At 38.0% G+C, this 21,559-nt stretch overlaps 1 protein-coding gene across 1 annotated transcript; it reads right to left on the bottom strand.

Annotated features, from left to right (window-relative positions):
* Positions 1 to 444: 444 nt before the first annotated feature.
* On the bottom strand, positions 445 to 9,438 carry cryaba (crystallin, alpha B, a). The gene is made up of 3 exons (XM_039763907.1): positions 9,151 to 9,438; positions 2,513 to 2,635; positions 445 to 2,250 (listed from the first exon to the last, which is right to left on the bottom strand). Exons 1-3 carry the CDS (start codon positions 9,346 to 9,348, stop codon positions 2,047 to 2,049), a joined length of 525 nt encoding a protein of 174 aa, XP_039619841.1. The 5' UTR covers positions 9,349 to 9,438; the 3' UTR covers positions 445 to 2,046.
* Between the last annotated feature and the right edge of the window lie 12,121 nt (positions 9,439 to 21,559).

The raw sequence follows: 21,559 nt of genomic DNA, 5'->3' as shown, positions 1-21,559 counted from the left end.
AGTGAGTAGTTCAATATTCGGCGTACAGTGGCCTTTTACAGTGATATTCTTGCACCACCTTTTGTTAATGTGAAGGCAGACCCCACTGCCCATCTGCTTAGCAGAAGCTGGGTTTCTGTCTTGCCATACACAATCAAATCCATCCACTTCAACAGCTGTAACTGAGTCTGTGTTTTTAAACCATCCTTTGCTGCTGGGATAGGCTTTGGTCCCCAAATCCATTATTTAGATTAAATGAATTTGAGAACGTTACATGATCTGATTTTCTTATTAGTTTTGTAAAGTGTGCTGTCATTGTCCATTTTGACCGAATGATTAATTGAAACAAATAGAGAAAATACAATGATGAATGAATGCATTAATTTACACACCTAATGACTTATACATTTGCTTTTGAGAGTTCAGCGTGATGAAATAAGGACAGGCTACCATCATTTTTACTTATGACTTTATTATACATTTAAAGAACTAATGGGTTAATTGCATTATACTGTTGGCCTCTATAGATTGTCAGGAATGTATAGTAATACAGCAAAGAAGGGAAAGACTCCCTAAGCATTAAACAATTCCATCCTCCAACCCAAGTCAATGTCAGCCCAACCTTTGTCCTAGGACAGCTCTTTGTTAGTTATAAGGAGTAAATCATTCTCTTCCTTCAAAGATGTTACAGGAAGATAAAAAAAATAAATAAATCAAAAGAGACTCCTGCCTGTCAAAAAAAAAACAAAAACATGTCAGCTCTCTAATGGAGCAATTCAGTTTCCTTCAATAAACTATGAAGATTCAGATAATACAGTTTCATGTGCTAAATGTATACAGGCTGAACACCTGCACAGCACATCTTTTAATTTAGTCACTCTTGCCAGGGTCCTTAATCTATGTAAAATTACCTTTTACATAAGCATGTCTGCAACAAAACAGAAATTAGAATTTTGTTTGGGCAGGGGATGAAATATCTCAAAATCTGATTCAAAAAAGCATGGCTACTTTGTTTTACTAATACATTTCTCTATAGTGCCTGATTCATGTTTTGTTTTATTTGGCTTTTCACCTGCATCTATATCTTACAGAAAAAGATGGGGTTTACATGTATATTATGACATTAAAGTCCTGGGTGACACTCCTCTCTGAGAAGAAGTGGAATTAGGAAGTCTCTTCTCTTTAACCCTACTTACATTCTTCTAGAATAGTCTTTTGCTGGTTATAGCAAAAAAACATCACTTCTTCCAGCTAATTCTGGAATAGATTTGATACTGTCAGACCACATACAGAACGCTTCTCAGTAATTTCTGGTAATAAGTAGCCATTTAAGCAGCTTTGCTTGTGTTACAAGACACAGATCCATTGTGCGTGAAGGCTAACTGCCCGCTCCATGTAACGTTCACTCCTGCCCTCTTCTTAGTCCCTAGATGTTAATCAGCCGGGAAACTAATTCAGCCATAAAATTTGTGGCAATCCAGCAGCAAAGCAAATGTTTCTCCTGAGGCTGTGTGAGTGCACCCCATGACTTTTAAACCTTTTACACAAACAGTAAGATTGATGCCCTTGTAAATTGTTTTCAACACACTTAGGAAAAGGTCAAAGTAAAGAGAAAAAGAAAAACAGAGACAAAAAATGAGACACCTGCAAGCATGGCTGTTGCAAATGTCTCTAACACAGGTGTAGCTATAGGCTATTTACAGTGCAGTTGCTGGGAGAATTGACAAAGACAGCTAGCATTTTCTAGGATGGGAATAAAATCCATACATCCAAATCTCTGATATTTTTTATGTTATCAATATTACCATTAATCATATAAAAATGACTGATATTGGCAATAATTGAGTGCTTTTAAATTTTTTAATGTTGGACTGCCGGGAATGTATTTAACACATCCGTATGAGTGTGATTAATATCAATTTTTACCCCTTAATTGAAGAAGTGTTAAAATTATTTTTGATTACATATTTTCAGTGCACACTTCCCTTTGCTGTATACTGCAGAAGCTGTCAGTTAGGACAGAGGAATGGCAATGACAGATGACAAGGGTAGTGGTTTAGGATGCTTTTACTTCTTCTGGGGCCCAGTAACTGCTGGCTTGTCATCGATGGTGATAGGTATGGTGCGTTCTGGCACATCAGCCAGCTTCCTGGGAGCACTGATGGTCAGCACACCATCTGGAGACAAGTTTGAAGTGACAATGTTGGGGTCCACACCAGCTGGAATTTTATATTTCCTGTGGAATTCTCGAGAGATGAAACCATGTTCGTCCTGTAAAACAATGTGCATTTACATTAGCTGAGTTTTTTTTTTTTAATTTTCAAAGCAGACACTAGAGTCTAATCAATGTGCTGGTAACAAGCACATTAAAAAAGACCATTATTCTTTAACAACGTAGAGTGCCCCCATCAGTACTAAACAAGTATCTTCCATCCATCCGTTAACTGCATTAAACATTTTTATTGTATTACATCACTGCATCTCGCAAGATTTAGAACTAAGCCTCTCATTGTGCAGATTGTTTTTTTTTTACCTGTCGATCTTCATGTTTTCCATGAATCTCAATATAGTCTCCATTTACATGGACCTTCAGTTCTTCTGGGGAGAAGTGCTTCACATCAAGATTCACTGTAAATCTGTCTTTCTCCAGTCTCATCTGTATATAATAATAATAATAATAATAATAATAATCTTCTAAGAATCTTTGTAGCTATCACCCTCTACCACACAGACTATTCATAAGTTAAAATTACAGAACAGGAAAACATAGACTACGGCAATTAGTAAATTTTTTACAAGCTCTATAAATTTTTTCAAACATTGCACTTCTTTCCAAATAAAAGCCTCTTCAGCTTTGTCACTATGTCTGTTTCCAAGACTCTTTTTATTCCACAACCAGCAACCTGACTTTAATAATTCTTCTGTGCCTAGAAAATGAAGAGCTTGTTATTGGCTAGTGTTGGTGACTATTCTTGAGTTTTTTTGTGGATTACTTTTAACTTCTTTAAATGTTGATATTTTCATTCTAGGGAAGTATTGTAGCAATATTATTGTATTAGCTATTAGCATTTTCTGCACTGACATTCTTATTATGGCTAATATATTTAATATAACATAGGTTACAGCATTACGTGAAGAAATTATTTTTTAATTAACTTCAAGGGCTGTAGGATTCTCAGAACCATGTCACAATATTTGTATTGTGTATTGCCTCATGTTTTGCTGGAGTATTTAATATGAGGCACCACTCCTTTATTTTATGAATTGCTGTTCTCTTAGCCATTCACATGGTGGAGTCAGAGTCTAATATGGCTGCAGACAGGGTCTCACCCTCTAAGCAAAATCCACTGGACTCCGACAGAGGTTGGAAAATGTAAAAATTTGTAGCTAACATAACTCAGTGTATCCAAGGGAGCTAAACACATACATGCATTATATGCAGTATATTAATATAAACTGCTCAAAAAAATTAAAGGAACACTTTGAAAACACATCAGATCTTAATGGGAAAAAAAACATGCTGGGTATTTATACTGATATGGACTGGGTAATGTATTAGGAATGAAAGGATGCCACATCATTTGATGGAAATGAAAACGATCAACCTACAGAGGGCTGAATTCAAAGACACCCTGAAAATCAAAGTGAAAAAATGATGTGGCAGGCTAGTCCAATTTTGCTATAATTTCATTGCAGTAACTCAAAATCGTACTCAGTAGTTTGTATGGCCCCCATGTGCTTGTATGCATGCCTGACAATGTTAGTGCATGCTCCTAATGAGACGACGGATGGTGTCCTGGGAAATCTCCTCCCAGATCTGGACCAGGGCACCACTGAGATCCTGCACAGTCTAAGGTGCAACCTGGATGCGTCGGATGGACCGAAACATAATGTCCCAGAGGTGTTCTATTGGATTTAGGTCAGGCACTGCCTGCATACTCTCGCCACCTGATGCCAGGCATTGTCATGCACCAGGAGGAAACCAGAACCCACTGCAACAGCGCAGAGTCTGTCAGTGGGTCCAAGGATTTCAACCCGATACCTAATGGCAGTCAAGATGCCGTTGTCTAGCCTGTAGAGGTCTGTGTGTCCCTCCATGGATATGCCTCCCCAGACCATCACTGATCCACCACCAAACCGGTCATGCAAAACGATGTTACAGGCAGCATAACTTTCTCCATGGCTTCCCCAAACCCTTTCATGTCTGTTACATGTGTTCAGGGTGAACCTGCTCCAATTTTTGAAAAGCACAGTGTGCCACTGGTGGACCTGCCAATTCTGGTATTCTATGGCAAATGCCAATCAAGCTCCACGGTGCTGTGCATTGAGCACATGGCCCACTATAGGATGTCAGGCCCTCAGGCCACCCTCATGAAGTCCTTTTCTGATTGTTTGGTCAGAGATATTCACACCAGTGGCCTGCTGGAGGTCATTTTGTAGGGCTCTGGCAGTGTTCATCATGTTCCTCCTTGCCCAAAGGATCAGGTACCGGTCCTGCTGATGGGTTAAGGACTTTCTACAGACCTGTCCAGCTCTCCTAAAGTAACTGCCTGTCTCCTGGAATCTTGGAGACACAGCAAACCTTCTGGCAATGGTAAGTATTGATGTGACATCCTGGAGAAGTTGGACTACCTGTGCAACCTCTGCAGGGTCCGGGTATCACCTCATACTACCAGTAGTGACACTGATCATAGCCAAGTGCAAAACTGGTGAAAAAAAAAGGGAGGGAAAAATGTCAGTGGCATCCACCTGTTAGAACCATTCCTGTTTTGGGGGTCATCTCATTGTTGCCCCTCTAGTGCACCTGTTGTTAATTTCATTAACACCAAAGCAGCTGAAACTGATTAACAACCCCCTCTGCTACTTAGCTGACCAGATCAATATCCCAGAAGTTTCATTGAATTGATGCTATACTCTGATTAAAAAGTGTTCCTTTAATTATTCTTTCTTCATCAAGTGGGATGATACCTCTGCTCCTTTACCCCAGACTTCTGACTACTCTTAATCCTTGCAAACTACCACATCTTAGAATGTGGGGTAGACCTATAAAGTCTAATGGGGACAAGCCACAGTATCCTCTGATAGCATCTAAAACTTCTGCAATACTCAGAACTAATGTCTCTTGAAAGTCCACCAAGAAACTCTCTGGGCTGTCTGTGTTTCTTAAAACTGTGCAAAGTAGGACCACCAACCACTTCTTTATGTGGATTGCTGCTATCTCCTAATTTTCTTGAAGAATAGGGAGTAGTCATTGGAAGCGAATGACAACCAAGGTCTAATGTGTTCCCCTTATAATACTCTGGGGCATTTTCGTACTTACTGATGGCCCAATTCTAAAGTGTAAGTAATGTATTTATACAATGAGCAAGAACTATAATCAGAATTATTCAAGGCTTTCAATTCTATATATATATATATATATATATATATATATATATATATATATATATATATATATAATATAAAAAAAATCTTGGAAGGAGACGAGATGTGATTTTCTCAGAGAGACACTTTCACATCCTGCAAGACAAGACTTTGTGCCAAGAGAATTATCCATGCCCAGGGCTGGAAATAAAAGACAAAGAGTAGATGAGAAAGTCGAATGTCATATAGATTTCAAAAAAGTTTGCGCGGTACACATGCAGAGCAGGTTAGAGATTAGGGAAGTACGAAAATTCGAAAGTCTCAAAAAAATGATAGTAAAGATCGCATTAGCACAAACAAATGGAAATTATTATTCGGTGAAATAACAGAACAGCGAAAAGAGATTGAATATATTGTTTGGATTTAAACTTTAATTCTGAGACTTGTATATCATCTAATTCGTGTTGCCATCAGGGAAAAGTAGTGTTTCTTCCCAATGAAGAGGCATATCCACAAGAATTAAACGATTTGTTGTTTGGTGGAAGTGAAATCCCACGAGAGAAAATTTCAAGCCCTGCGAGACAAAAGCTTATGCAAAGAGATTTGGAAAAGTCCTGCCCACATAACCACACACACGGTTCAATCATTTCTCATTTGTGTGAATGGTATTGTCAGACACAGTTCGTGTAGAGGTAAAGAAACGATATTCACTCACGGGCAGTTATACGTTTGCATTGTCACGATGTAATTCCAAACACGGAATCAAAATTCAATGCGATATTGGTAAAAAAGGTAAAAGTGAAAAGAGATTGAATATATAGACATACAGTAGGTGATATGACAGAAGTATGTAGATATTTTTTGGCTTTAAACTTTAAGTCAGAGACTTGTAGATTGTCTAATTTGTGTTGTCATCAGGGAAAAGTAGTGTTTCTTCCCAATGAAGAGGCCCATCCACGAGAATTGAAAGTTGTTGTTTGGTGAAAGTGAAATCCACATACGTGTGCGGCAGACACAAAGTTGCTGGTGCATAGCGCAGGCAGGGTGGTTGGCAAGCGGAGCGATCAGGGGGTGAAGCCCCCTAGTATATATTATATATAAACAGTTTATTTCATGATAGAATTCTAGTGCATTTAGTTCTGTGTGTTTTTCCATCCTGCTTTCTTCAATAGTTGGCAGCCTGTCTGAGAAAATCTGATGATAGGCAGGCACAAAGACTAGCCATAATGATGGTCAATCATAAGGCACACATTGTGGGTCCAATGTAGAATTTGCAGTCAATGTAACGTATATACAGATGGAATTCAATAGGCAGCCTATATTCCATGTTTAGCAGATTGCCCTCTTTGTTATTGTTTTAAAGTGTGTGTTCATATGCACGTATAACTAAACTGACTACAAGTTTTCCAGAAAATGTACTAAACAGTACATTTACATTTATTTATTTGGCTGACACTTTTTTCCAAAGCAACTTACAACGTTTGAAATACCAGTGGTTATATTTCTTTTTTGTTTTTTTTTCAATTGGAGCAAAGCCAAGTGAAGTGATTTGTTCTGGGTCACACAGTGTCAGTGGTGGGATTCAAACCCACCGCCTCACGGTTTGAAGTCCAAAGCCTTAAACGCTATGCCTATGCCTTCCTAAATGAAAGGTGAATGCAGGGGACATGAACCAGGGTCTCTTGGTTGACAGGCAACTGTAGCTAATGGGGAAATAGCAATATGAGAGATTCATGTTTTAGAAGTATTTTTCAGTGAAATTGGAGATGTTGCTACAGGTAAAAGAGTCCATAAATACGTATATGCATGTACATGTATGTGCACTTTTGTGTGCATTTGTGGGAGTGAAAGAGAACAGCTATATAGGCAGGCATGAAGTTCAACTAAGATTCAATGCATCACTGTGTCTGTGTATTAAATTGGTTTTGTATCATATAATCTGAGTATGAATATTATTCTTTCATGCAGCATACTTACTGTATTTTCTATTTATTGTTATTATTATTATTTTATTACATTGCTTGATTTATTTTCTTTATTATACATTCTTGTTTTTTGCTTTTATTATTATTCTTTATCAGTCTGCGAGAAAGGTATTTCTTGGGCTTTGCTGAGATAAATACCAAGGAGTTTTCTGTTCCCAGCAGATGGAGCAAAGGGCCTTGTTAAACACTAATTATTTTGTTACAGGAAAAAAACTATTATCATAAAATTATAAAAAGTGTTACCACATCCTGGCATTTCAGACCCTACAACTGTTGCATCCTGGGGTAGCACAACTGCTGACCTGCTCAAACCTGGAACTTCTGAAGTGTGGACCACTGTAATCTTTCACTCTCAAAACATCTGCAGGCTTTGACAGCATTTGCACAAGATAACAGCTGGAGTATTGAGAGCAACTCAACAAGCTCTACAACAGACTAAGTGCTTTCATCCCTGTCAACTTTTACTTTGGTACTCCTGGCAGAGCCTGGCTAAAGATTTGTATACTAAAAGATTCTTTAATACCGAAAAAGTTTAAGATTATCATTTGTGGCGTTATTGTGTTTTGTTGTTATTACTGTATTTTACTGCTGTTGCAACTCTGAGGTTATACTGTCAGCAGAATTGACTTTCCATAGTTTGCTTCCCAGCACCAATTTCATTTTACAAATTAAAACATCCAAAATAGAGAATTATGTTATTTTCTGTTTATCCTTTTTTCCACTTCTCTTGCACTGCCATAGCTGTCATTTGTGCCGCTAAATGGGCATCCGCACATATAAGTGTAAACCAGCAAAATGAAAAAGAGAAATGCAGTTGACCTCAATGGCAAGGTATGGTATATACAGTATATGTTTTCAGTCAAGCAAACTTACGTTGGGCCAGTGTAGGCCCACTTTGGGCAAACATACGTGAGCAGCCAACAATGGTTCAGTTGTGATTTGCACATCGAGGCAACATTGGCCCCAAGACACTGACCCAGTGAGGAGAAATAGATAGGAAGCCCACAATTGGTCATGAACCTCAGAAAATGCAATGTTCGTAAATGCTCAAAGTAAAATATTAGTAAGAGTACATTTTAATTACTGTCTTTCACCCAGTAACAGTATGAAAATAGTAGAATACTACTATTCTATTTCAAATAGAAATTGACTTGTTGCTATCATATATTTCACTTGTTATATTTTTCCATTAATAGGGGCTTGACATTAAGTATATCCTTAATTAACATGTAATAATGTATTTTGAAGAGTGAGAGAATGGCACTGCTGTTGCATGACTACCTCACAACTCCGGTTGACAGGAATCATTTCAGCCTGATCTCTGTCTGTATGACATTTGCTCATTCTATCCATGTTAGTATACTTATTTTTTTATTGTCCAGGTACTCAGTTTTCATCCCACAACCTAAATTGATGCATATTAGGTTAAAAGGTGATACTTATTTTGTCCCTTTGTGAGTGGGAGTGTTAGTTTGTATGCATGTTTACCCTGTAATGGACTGGCATCTCATCTAGAATTGGTTCCTACCATATGCCCAAGGCTATAGAATAGGCCCCCAAAACTAGATTTAGTGAGTTCAAAGATGGATGGGGAGATCAACTGTGAAGTGAACAATCCCTGTGACAACTGCTCTATTAAAATCTTGTTTACACTTTCAATCTTCCTGTAATTATGCAAGCTATTAAAGACATAATTTCAACTGAAAACTGAATGAATGATAGCTGGCCTGTCAGGCAGTATTTTGTATTTACAATTTTATGCCAAGCAACTAAACCTATTAGAGAAGATCAACAGCATTAGATATAAGGCTGACTCTCTCACCTCTGATAGTCCAGTGTCCATCCAACTAGGCATGCGGAAAACAGATGAGCGAAGGTTGGGCCAGAACATAGAAGAGAAAGAGGGGAACATCTCGCTCTCTGTAAGGTGTTCTCCAAAGTTCTGGTCAAAGATCCGACTGGGGAAAAAGGAAGGAAAGAAAGAGCGACGAAACCAAGGATGCTGGATGGCAATGTCCATCTTCACTGCTGCAGGAGAGACTAGAATGCTGACAACTTTCAACTAGTGTCTGCCAGCTGTGTCTGTGCTCCCGAGTCCCTTGACAGCTTATATACCCAGCTGTGCCACTCTGTCTGCTTTACGCCCTGTCACTGAACTTTCTCGAACTGGTGATGTAAGGCTTTTTTTTCTTCTCACTGTGTATGTGTGCTCATCGTGTGTGTGTCTGCACCTCTCACTTACTGCCCCCCCCCCTTTCCACCCCTCCTGCATTGCACCCTCTTGTTGTATTTATTTAAACTGGTGGCCTGATTTCATTCATAAGGGGTTGGGTTATTTTTAGAGGATTCAATAGTGCTAGATGCCCTGTGCTCACATCACTGGAAAGTTTTTGTCTGGTTTGTCAGCAACACAAGCCTCCCTGATCATCCTTTGGACAGAGCCTTGCAAATTTGGCCCAGGATGTGAGCTACTCTGGATGCCAAAAGGATTATTTCAGCCTTCCTCTTCTGTCAGCCACAGAAGACGATTACAGAAAAAGTTTATCAGGGCTATGGGCAACAGGCCATAGGGGATCAGAATTTTTAGCTGTGCCAGTAAAACCAGCCTGCGACGGAAGCTACACAATGAAACTTTAAGCCCTCAGCCCAATCAGGTTGGCACTGCTGAGTGATGAACTTCAAGGAATTCCTAATTGTTCTGCCAATTTCCAACTGACCCTGATCAGATAGGAGACTTAAAAGCAAGCTTGCTACAGAGCAGGACTGTGCCTTCTATATTACATCCATCCTCACCGCAAAAGAAGAACAGTCTTTTTGGATTTTCGGCTTTAATTTTTTGCCTTTTATTGTTTGTTTTAGAGTTGCTTTTCAGGCCAGACAGGGATCTGTTTTAACAGTGGCATACTAGATGTATATACTAACACAAGGCATCGACTGGAAATGCACCCCTTTGATGAGTTCTCCTCACTAGTGCACAAAGCAGCTGAACCAAAGGAAGAGCAATTCTAACATGAGAGGCTTTCAATGACAACTATCACATTGCAGATTACTTAGCCAACATTTGCTTACAGCCCTGACTTTCTTTTTACATTGGTTTAGAGCGCCTGGGCATTTGTGCTGAAACTTGAACCTCAACCACTTTGTTTTATTTAATACTTGTTTTGCTACAACTTGGCAATGCTTTTCATTGAATCGCGTCAATTTTTTTTTTCCATCTGAACCCAAGTGACTTTATTTTAGATAAAGAAGCTTGCTGTAATGAAAGAAAAGGCAACAGGTTTTTCCTAAGGTTATGAAAGGTAACACTGACTGTTGTTCCTGATGTGTAAAGACTTCTCAACAGAAAGTGGTACTCTTGTAGTACTCTTAACTTATAATGGTTCTGGAGGATTCTGGAAGGGTGGTGCTTTATGTAATTAATAAAACACTTAGATTTCACACTAGAGTTAAACATGCATGTTGAAATTTCTGTTGTTGCTTACATCAGTACATCGATCATGTGGTAAAATAAAATTCAATTCTAATCTCGTCTGTGGGTTCTGGAGCACTGATGCACTATACTACATCTCCCAGTTTGTGAATGTCAAAAAATAATAATGTTACAGAACAGCAAAGGTAATGACATAATTTTCATCATGAAAAAATACAATAGTGGCTACATCCAAAAACTAGAAAACAAAATGACACTGTGATAATGTCACCAAAATGATAATAGAAAATATTTTAAAATATCACATTATATAACATAAAATATATTCAAAAAGAGTTCAGGCAAATTACAATACATGATGGGTCAGTTTAAAGTCACCTGTCAGCCTTTCATACCTGTCTTTGGAAAGTGAAAGGAGATGACAGCACCTAACAAAAAACAAAGAAAATCCTCCCAAATGCAAAGAAAAGTACAAACTCCATGCAGACTGGGTCTGAGCCAAGAACTGAATTTAGAACACTGGAGATGTGAGACAGAATCACTAAACACTGCAATATTGTGCAGAAACATACAATTGATTATGTAATGCAATTCTTTTTAGTCTTGGTTGTTTGTTTTATTTTTGGAGTAAATCTACATTGACTTTTGTGTTAAGGCAAATGCTATATCAAAAAAGAGAGAAAAACAGAAAGTATGCAGTGAAAAAGAGGCAGAATGTAATCGTCTCTATAAATATGGCATTGTTCCTAAAGTAAAGCGTTCCCGTGGTCACAAGACTCTGCTGATGGCAAAAGGCCTAGAAAACAAAAGCAGAAAACAGTATGAATAACACAAGGCAACTACAGAAACAGCAAATATTTTTTAGACTGTGTGCATATTGTTTAATAGGAGAAAAGCAGGCAAGCTTGTGAACTTCAAGGTTGCAAATTCTAAAGACTTTGGTTATTTCATACTTGAGAACTTGGCAGTGATCTCACCAGTGGCACCATTTAAAATATTCTTTCATTAATCAGTCCATCCATCATCAAACCCACTTCAGAGTTTTGTGTGTCCAGAACCTGCCTACAAGGCAGGAACTGGTTTTGGGTGGTGTGCCAACGCAATGCACTTACTCACACATACATACGGGGTCAGTTTAGAACGGCCAACTGTTTGCATGTTTGGTACAGTATATGAGAAGGAAATCAAAATACAAAGAGAAAAATTTACAAGGAGAATGTATAAACTCCATAAAGACTAAGATTCAAGCCCAGATGTCCAGAGAAGTAAGGCAGTAGTGATAAGCATTGTACCAGTGTGCCACACATTGTAATGTAGCTTATTATCCAAAGCTTTAAAAAAAGTTCCACAAGTATTAAATCAGTGAGAAGTATTACTGCATGGAATAAAATAGCATTTTCTGTGCATCTTGCACCTTGGTTTTGCTTGGAAAATAACCATCTGAAATTAGACAAAACTAAAACACATGCTATGTTTATGATGTGTATTTATACTTACAAAGTCTAGTAAGAATTGAAACATAACAGTTTTAGACAGCAATTGCCTTTTTTCTTCCCTGTTTGAAATGGTGTTAAATTTAAATGTTTTCAAAGTCTGAAATAAAGCTATCTGCCTATAATAATGTATCCAATGTGACCTTGCTAATACACTGATATCTTATTTCTGAAATGATATAGACATCTGAACTGTTTCTGCTATTTTATTTATGATAAAACATTGTTATAAATAGGCATTTTAACAACTATATTTTCACTACCGCTTATCCTGGTGAAATTTGTAGCACCAAAACACTAAAGTCACTCTATATTAGCAGGCTCTTCCAACACCTCCTAGGGAAAATCCTAGATATTTTCAGGCCAGCAGAAAGGTAATCCCTCCAGAATACCTTGGGCCTTCTCTCAGTGGGCTGTCCTTTGTACACTTCCCTTGGATTTGTATCCTAACCACATGGCCAACAGTGGCAGCTGGTGAAAAAAATTTGGGTGGAGGTGTATTTCTTGAGGGGCAAACAGAAACAGCACTTATCTGTTATAAAGTGCCATTCAATATTATATCTCTATTATATAGTTCCTTTCACATCTATCTATCTATCTATCTATCTATCTATCTATCTATCTATCTATCTATCTATCTATCTATCTATCTATCTATCTATCTATCTATCTATCTATCTATCTATTGCAATGGATGACTGGGCTCTTTCCCATCCAGGAGGCTGTCATAAAGGATGGACCCGTGGAGCAGATATACACAGGGCACTGCCTCCCCTGGAATGCTAGAAGACAGCCACCTTGGGTGGCAGCAGTCTCTCAGATTCCCGCAGGGCTCCATGGGAGTTAGGGCTTGGCTTAGCCTTGTTGGATTCAATGGGGGACTCAAGGGGGAGCTGCAGAGCACTACTTTGGTCTTCCTCCACAACTGGGAGTACTTCCAGATAATGCTAATGGTCCACCTCAAATGATCCCAGGTACAGCATAAAAGAAGCCACCTACTTTCATACGGAAGCCGGAGCCAGGAGGAAGAAGGATGAAGCTTGCCAGGAGGAGTCGAGGTGGAAAGACAGAGACAGAGAGAGAGAGAGAGAGAGAGATCACATTAGATTAAAATTCCTAAAACAATACTAATTCACTGCCAACAAATATAGGGTTGTCTGGGGTGCGGAGAGCTACATCCTTGGAAAAATTTGAAAACAACCAATTAAAGGACTTTATGCAAATAAAGAAATGTATCATGATTATTTTTACACTACCTAATTAATTTAAATAGTTTTTATTAAAAAACACACATTACAAACTTCCACTGATTGCCAGATACCTTCAACTGGCTTCTTTTGATTCAGAGATGCAGAGATTTTACTCCAAGGTCTCCCTTTACTGCAGAGTTTGTCATCCTATCATATAGCATCAGTCTCATAACCTTGCACAGAAACCTTGTTTCAGCATTTTGTACTTAATCTCTTATTTTTACTAGAATGCCCAGTGAGCTGGGTGTCTTTTATCTTTGGAATCTCTGACGGTTTGTTTTTTCTAGCATCTCTTCAGCTGGAGTTTTATTTTCCCATCCTCTCTGGCCATCTCACTATAGATTCAGACTTAAAATTACAGTCATCTGAGACTTAAAAAATTGGTTTAGTAATGTAATCTACAATCAATAATCTGCTGTTTCTATTGCTTACTTAAAATAATAATAATACATTTTATTTATTTGTAGGCGCCTTTCTAAACACTCAAGGACACCAAAAAATAGACAAAACACAGATTATAAACAAAAGTAAAATACAGAGGTTAAAATCAGACAGTATGGCAAGCCAAATTAACATTTAGAGATATCTCAAAATGAATTTTGGATATCTTAAAATGTAATTTACTTTTTAAGATATCTGAAACTCGCTTTGAGATATCTTAAAATAATTTCCTTTATATTTTAAGATATCTGCAATACATTTTGAGATATCTCAAATGTATTTCAAGATATCTCAAATACAGTTTCAGATATCTCAAAATAATTGTGTCTGCATTTCAAGATATCTCAAATGAATTTTCAGATATCTTAAATTGACCTTTCATGCATTTTAAGATATCTTAAATGCATTTCAAGATATCTCAAAATCATTTCCTGTAAAATTGCCTGTTATTTCAATGGGACTACTTGTTTATTATAAGATATCTTGAAATGTATTTGAGATATCTTGAAATGTGCAGGAAGTCATTTTAAGATATCTTGAAATGTATTTGAGATATCTGAAAATGGACAGGAAGCTGTTTTAAGATATCTGGAAATGTATTTGAGATATCTTAAATTGTATTGTAGATATCTGAAAATGCTATTGAGATATCTTGAAATAATTGAGTGTCCTTTTAAAGATATCTTAAAATGCATTTTAGATATCTTGAAATACAATTTGAGATATCTTGAAATACATTGTTAGATATTTGAAATGGAGCAGAGACCCATTTTAAGATATCATGAAATTAATTTTAGATATCTAAAAATGTATTTAAGATATCTGAAAAAAAAAAATGAATTTCAAGATATCTTGAATGCTTTTTAAGATATCTAAATTATATTTCGAGATATCTCAAAATAACTTCCTTCTCATTTTAAGATATCCCAAATTCATTTTGAGATATCTGAAATGCATTTTCAGATATCTTAAAATGACTTCCTGCACAATTCAAGATATCTCAAATACATTTCAAGATATCTTAAAATAACTTCCTGTGTATTTCAAGATATCTCAAATTCATTTTGAGATATCTCAAAATAGACAGGAAGTCCCATTGAAAGAATAGGAAATGTTACAGGAAGTGATTTTGAGATATCTCAAAACGTATTTGAGATATCTTGAAATGCACAGGAAGTTATTTTAAGATATCTCGAAATGTATTTGCGATATCTCAAAATGCACAGGAACGTATTTCAAGATATCTCGAATTGCATTAAAGATATCTTAAAATGCATTTCAGATATTTCAAAATGTACAGCATATCATTTCAAGATATCTTGAAATCTATTTAAGATATCATAAAATGCTTTTTAGATATCTTAAAATAGATGCATTTTTAGATATCTGTAAGTCAATTTGAGATATCTAAAATACATTTCCAGATATCTTAAAATCCATTTTGAGATATCTCTAAATGTTAATTCGGCTTGCCATAAGACAGAGCAATTGTAATCAAAGAGAAAAAGCAGTCTTAAACAAATGAGTTTTAAGTTTAGATTTGAAAAGTGAAAATGATTCAATATTTCTAAGCTTAGGTGGTATTGAGTTCCAAAGCTGGGGAGCAGAGCAACTGAATGCTGTGCTCTCCATAGTGGTAAGACGGATGAAGGGGACAGTCAAGTGGATGGAAGAAGAGGATCTAAGGGTACGGGAGGGAATGGCAACATGGAGGAGGTCTGACAGATATGGAGGGGCATGATTATGGATAGCCTTAAAAGTTAGTAGGAGAATTTTGAATTGAATTCGGAAATGAACTGGAAGCCAATGAAGCTGCTGTAAAACGGGAGTGATATGGTGAATAGAGGGGGTTCTAGTAATGATGCGGGCAGCTGAATTCTGGACCAGTTGAAGCTTATAAAGAGATTTGCGAGAAAGACCAAAGAAAAGGGAATTGCAATAATCCAGATGAGAAGTGATAAGGCTATGAATGAGAATAGCAGTGGTGTGTGGAGTGAGGGTGGGGCATATATGATTAATGTTACGCAAGTGGAAATATGCAGACTGGGAGATGTTATTGATGTGGGACTGAAAGAATAAAGTACTGTCAAGGATGACACCCAGACTCTTAACCTGTGGGGAAGGGGAGACAGAGGAATTATCAATAACAAATGAAAAATGATCAGTTTTGGATAATGTTGATTTTTTTACCAATGAGGAGAACCTCAGTTTTGTCAGTATTTAATTTAAGAAAGTGGAGGAGGGTAGAAAGGAAGCAGTAGGTTTGCTAGTGAGACAGAGCTACAGTAGGTGTCATCAGCATAACAGTGGAAACTAATGTTATATTTATGAAAGATATTGCCAAGCGGAAGGAGGTAAATAATGAAAAGGTGAGCCCCAGGACAGAGCCCTGGGGCACACCTAATGTAACAGCGGTGGGTTGGGATGTGAAAGTTTTAAGTTGAACAAACTGAGTGCGGCCTGAGAGGTAAGATCTGAACCAATCTAGTGGCGTGTAGGTTATGCCAATCAAAGATAATCTATTGAGAAGATTAGTGTGACAGATAGTGTCAAAGGTTGCACTCAGATCAAGAAGGATGAGAATAGTAATTAAACCAGAATCAGTTGCCAAAAGGAGGTCATTAGTAATTTTTATAAGTGCAATTTCTGTACTGTGGAGGGTACGAAAACCAGACTGGAACTGTTCATATAGATTATTATTAATGAGAATGAAGTTGAATAGCCACTATTTTTTCAAGAATTTTGGAAATGAAGGGTAGATTAGAAATAGGATGAAAATGATTGAAATTAGTCTGATCTGCACCAGGTTTTTTCAGTATTGGGGTTATTGCTGCAGTTTTAAAACCTCTGGTAATGTGCCTTACCGGCATTACCAGCAATTAAAGAAAATTAGTTTTGTGTCCTCTGTAGTGTTAAGAGAGAAAGGCTTTGGTTTGGGATAAAAGGAAAAAAGGTGTAAAGAAAGGAAAGTTGCCTTTTTCTTTTATATAGTGTAGAGAGATGTCTTCGCTGATGATATGAGCGCCTTTTGGGGACTTGTATTAACTTGTGGATTTTTCTGTGAGTATTTGGTGGCAGCGTCACAAAGTTGGTTCCGCAAGACTGCGTTGCGGAGCTCAGCTCACAGAAAAATTAGGTGAATGGGAGGGGAGAAAATGACGTGACTCTCCCACCCGCCTTAACTGTCAATCCCCCCCCACAAAGACAGTCTCTTGGAATTTGCATAAGCACAGCCCTTCACCAGTAATTTTAACTTAGTTACAAAGTGATCAAAACTCTCGTTTATGTCCTGCGTCCTCTCATTGAACTTGTATCCCGCAATAGCCGTGGGCATGACAAACGCCAGCGGCAGCCTGTCTATGAACTTAATTTAAACTTTAGGTTTACACCGTGCTTTGTTTCCGAAGTAGCTGCACTCATGAATATGGTTGTGTGTGTGACTCGCTCACTTCTTATTGTTTCGCTGCCTTCTCAATTGTATAATGCATGTTTTCTTCAGCGCTTTTTGGAGCTCTTCCTTGTTTTCTACGTATTGCGTTGACAGTCAGTTCACGTGATTACGTGGGAGGCGTGATGATGTCACACGAAACTCCGCCCCCCCATGGCCATCGAACTCAACTCCATTACATTATATGGAGAAAAATAGGTTCCAGTTATGACCATTACGCGTAGAATTTCGAAATGAAACCTGTCCAACTTTTGTAAGGAAGCTGTAAGGAATGAGCCTGCCAAATTTCAGCCTTCCACCCACACAGGAAGTTGGAGAATTAGTGATGAGTTAGTGAGTCAGTCATTCAGTCAGTGAAGGCTTTGCCTTTTATTAGTATACTAGCAAAATACTCGTGCTTCGCAGCTGAGAAGTAGTGTGTTAAAGAAGGAAAGAAAAAGAAAAGGAAACATTTTGAAAATAACGTAACATGATTGTCAATGTAATTGTTTTGTCACTGTTATAAGTGTTGCTGTCATATATATATATATACTAGCAAAATACCCGCGCTTCGCAGCGGTGAAATACCCGTGGATTAAATAAAACCTACACAATAACTATAAAAATCGTAATAAATGAACAATGAAACAGCGGAGAACCCGTGGATTAAATAAAAAGGCTGCGTTGGCGAAGCAAGGAAAAAGGACTTTCTTATATATCGTTCGTTTATAAAACAGTGCAGAAGCTCTGAGAAAGCTGCTTCCTTCGCAAAGTAAGGAAACGACTGAAGAGACGGCAAGGCAGCTGAAGCGCTGCATTATGGGATCTGTAGTTTATTGTGTTACCAGTGCTTCATATCCCCGGGCCATTAATAACAATAATACAGTATATAAAATGATCTCGGGCGGATATAATTACACGCCGGGCCGGATGTGGCCTGCGGGCCTTGACTTTGACACATATGGAGTAAATAGAACTTGAAAAGATACATTTTTCAAATGTGATCGCAATTCAGATAGAGTTGACGCACACTACAGCCTGCATGCCTCAATAAGTCATCCTCCCCTCGCTCTTACTTTTTTACCGTTCATCTAATAATTACACTGAGTATGGCTTTACCAAAACAATCATTGACGGCGAATAAAGTATCCATTATTCGAGTATGTAGAGCGGGATATATATATACATATATATATATATACCCGTGTATCGCAGCGGAGAAGTAGTGTGTTAAAAAAGCTAGAAAAAGAAAAGGGAACATTTTAAAAATAACGTAACATGACTGTCAATATAAAGTATTTGTTTTGTGAGTGTTACTGAGTGTTGCTGTCATCAAGGATTTGATTATCATTATTTCTTTCAATCAGGTTCGTATTTGTAGGATGTGTTGTGTTCAAGTTACATTCCGTGTTTGTCAATCATTCTAAAGATGACAGGTTTCTTTCATCGATTCGTTTCTTACTGCATCAATAAACAGCTCGTCTTCTTCTTTATCCGAGACCTGACACACTGCATGCACGGGTTTTTTTTTTACACTGTCTTCCTTTAGCGGGACATTGACTTTTTACAACGTGTGCTTTGTTTCCGCAGTAGTTGGATTTATGAATATGCTTGTAAGTATCAGACGCTTCATATTTTTTGCTGCCTTTTCAATTGTGTAATTGGTTTTGTTCAGCTCTTTGGAACTGTTGCTTTTTATCTGTGCACTGCGTCAGTTCACGTGAGCTGTTCGGTGTACATGCATCGAAGGTTCCCAGCTGTGCTGGTGCCATCTCGTGCTATGTCCATGGCTGTATTTAATGTTACCTTAGTCCTGGCACTTAAAACTTTCTCTCGCAGTTTCGCTGAGTTTGTACGAAACACCACCCTGACCATCTCATCTTCCTCTGCATAAGGACAGTCCTTCACCTGTGAATATTTACCCGTGGCAGTTTGCTATTGGATTGCCGCTGACGGACGGCCTTATATGGGCAGGCACTAAATTACAAACGCCAGCGGCAGCCTGTCTATGAACTTAATTTAAAGTGTAGGTTTACATCGTGCTTTGTTTCCGAAGTAGCAGAACTCATGAATATGGTTGTATATGTCACTCGCTCGCTTCTTATTGTTTCGCTGCCTTCTCAATTATATAATGCATGTTTTCTTCAGCGCTTTTTGGGCCTCTTCCTGGTTTTCTACGTACTGCGTGATTACGTGAGAGGCGTGATGATGTCACACGAAACTCCGCCCCCACGGCGTTGAAGCTCATCTCCATTACAGTAAATGGAGAAAAACAGCTTCCAGTTATGACCATTATGCGTCGAATTTCAATATAAAACCTGCCCAACTTTTGTAAGTAAGCTGTAAGGAATGAGCCTGCCAAATTTCAGCCTTCCACCCACACGGGAAGTTGGAGAATTAGTGATGAGTGAGTGAGTGAGTGAGTGAGTGAGGGCTTTGCCTTTTATTAGTATAGATATATATATATATATACACACACATATATAAACATATATATATACATATCCATACATATATACATATACACATATATATATATACACACACACACATATATACATCCATATATATATATATACAGTACATATACACACACATACATATATACATATACACACACATACATATATATATATATATATATAGTGGCAGTAGGGGGCGCTAGTGCTCCCTTGAACCCTCAGGTACCACTCCAGACACCGGATAAAAGTCCAAGACTCTTTATTATATTTTACAGTGCACCAAGCACCCTCCACACTATTCATAAAGTAAACCAAATCCAAGACAACACTATAATTTTCTCTCCTCCTCGCCCAGACACTTGCTCCTCTACCTCCCAGCTCAGCTCAGTGTCTGGACTGAGGCATCGTCCTTTTATAGTCCCTGACCCGGAGGTGTTCTTGTCCCAGCAGTCCACAGTTCCTTATTCCTTCCAGGTCAGGGCAATCAGTCTTTTACTTCAACCCGGGAGCATGTCGTTCCTTCCCGTCACATGACCGTGACGTAACCCCGAGCCCATAAGCTCCCCCACAGCGACTCCTGGTGGCCCCCAAGGTATCCAGCAGGGCTGCGTATAAATACTACAAAGTCCATGAGGCCCTGCTGGACCTCGGGGCACTATCCTGCTGTCGGGAGGGCTCCTCCTGGCGGCCTGGGAGTGAGGACCGGCATGAGAAGCCGGCAGTCCTCCACTATATATATATATATATATATATATATATATATACACTCTTTAGTGCGAGCAACTGGTGCTGGGGGTGGCAGAATCCATCAAGGAAGAAAAATGAAAAACATTATTTGTACAAAATCTTTATTTATCCATTCCTAAATAATTAAATGGGCAGGCTATTTCGTATCAGTGCAATACGCTGTTTGTTAAAACGGGTGACTCCCGCTCTTACGTGCAAGTCTGCGTGGATATTATGAACTATCATATCTGTTCAAGTTCTATTTAAATTTTAAATAGAAGGAATTTTTATTTAGTCGACAGAAATATCTTTGGTAGGAATGTAAGTTAAATGTAGGCATCACTGCATAAATTTTTCTTCACCATACAAATGTAAAGAGTAAATTCGCCTTACATTCCAACCAAAAATATTTGTGTCGACTAAATCAGGGGTGTTAAACTCAATTGCACAGGGGGCCAAAATCCAAAACACACTTTAGGTCGCGGGCCAAACAGGATAAACATTTATTGAACACACTAAAACTAAACTTTTAAAACTTTTAAACTTTTAAAACTTAACTTTCTTGAACATAAATATGAATAAAAACAGACAGGAATATTATTCCGGAATAAATCAACTCAAACCTTAAATAACTTATAATATTTTGCTTTCCATAAAAATATATCCTGTCAAAATTATACAAATCCAAATATGAACATGCTGCATAACAAAACCTGGAAATATAAATAAAATGTGTTCTTTTCAGCAATAACAAATCAAATCATTCAGTTGTCTTTGCTCATATGTCATTTTATCAGAGCTGGATGCCTGGCATCTTTTTTTGGCAACAGGTTCGTTTATGTTTGGTGTGAGGTTCTGTGTTGTGGAGATTCTCAGGATGGACTGCAGGTGCTCATCAGTGAGGCGACTCCTGTGTGCTGTTTTGTTAGTCTTATTTCACTGAGAAGAGCTTCTCACACAGATATGTGCTACCAAACATGCACAAGATTCGAGCCACATGTA

Source organism: Polypterus senegalus, chromosome 9, assembly GCF_016835505.1.
Source record: "Polypterus senegalus isolate Bchr_013 chromosome 9, ASM1683550v1, whole genome shotgun sequence".
NCBI classification, from domain to species: Eukaryota; Metazoa; Chordata; class Cladistia; order Polypteriformes; family Polypteridae; genus Polypterus; species Polypterus senegalus.
Note: the sequence above shows the minus strand (reverse complement) of the source record. Positions and strands in the feature narration are given on the sequence as shown.

Coding starts and splice junctions, on each gene's coding strand:
- cryaba (XM_039763907.1), bottom strand. CDS start 9,348: ATGGACATTGCCATCCAGCATCCTTGGTTTCGTCGCTCTTTCTTTCCT. Junction 2,636..9,150: donor TGGACACTGGACTATCAGAG/GTGAGAGAGTCA, acceptor TATTATATACAG/ATGAGACTGGAGAAAGACAG. Junction 2,251..2,512: donor GAAAACATGAAGATCGACAG/GTAAAAAAAAAA, acceptor ATTGTTTTACAG/GACGAACATGGTTTCATCTC.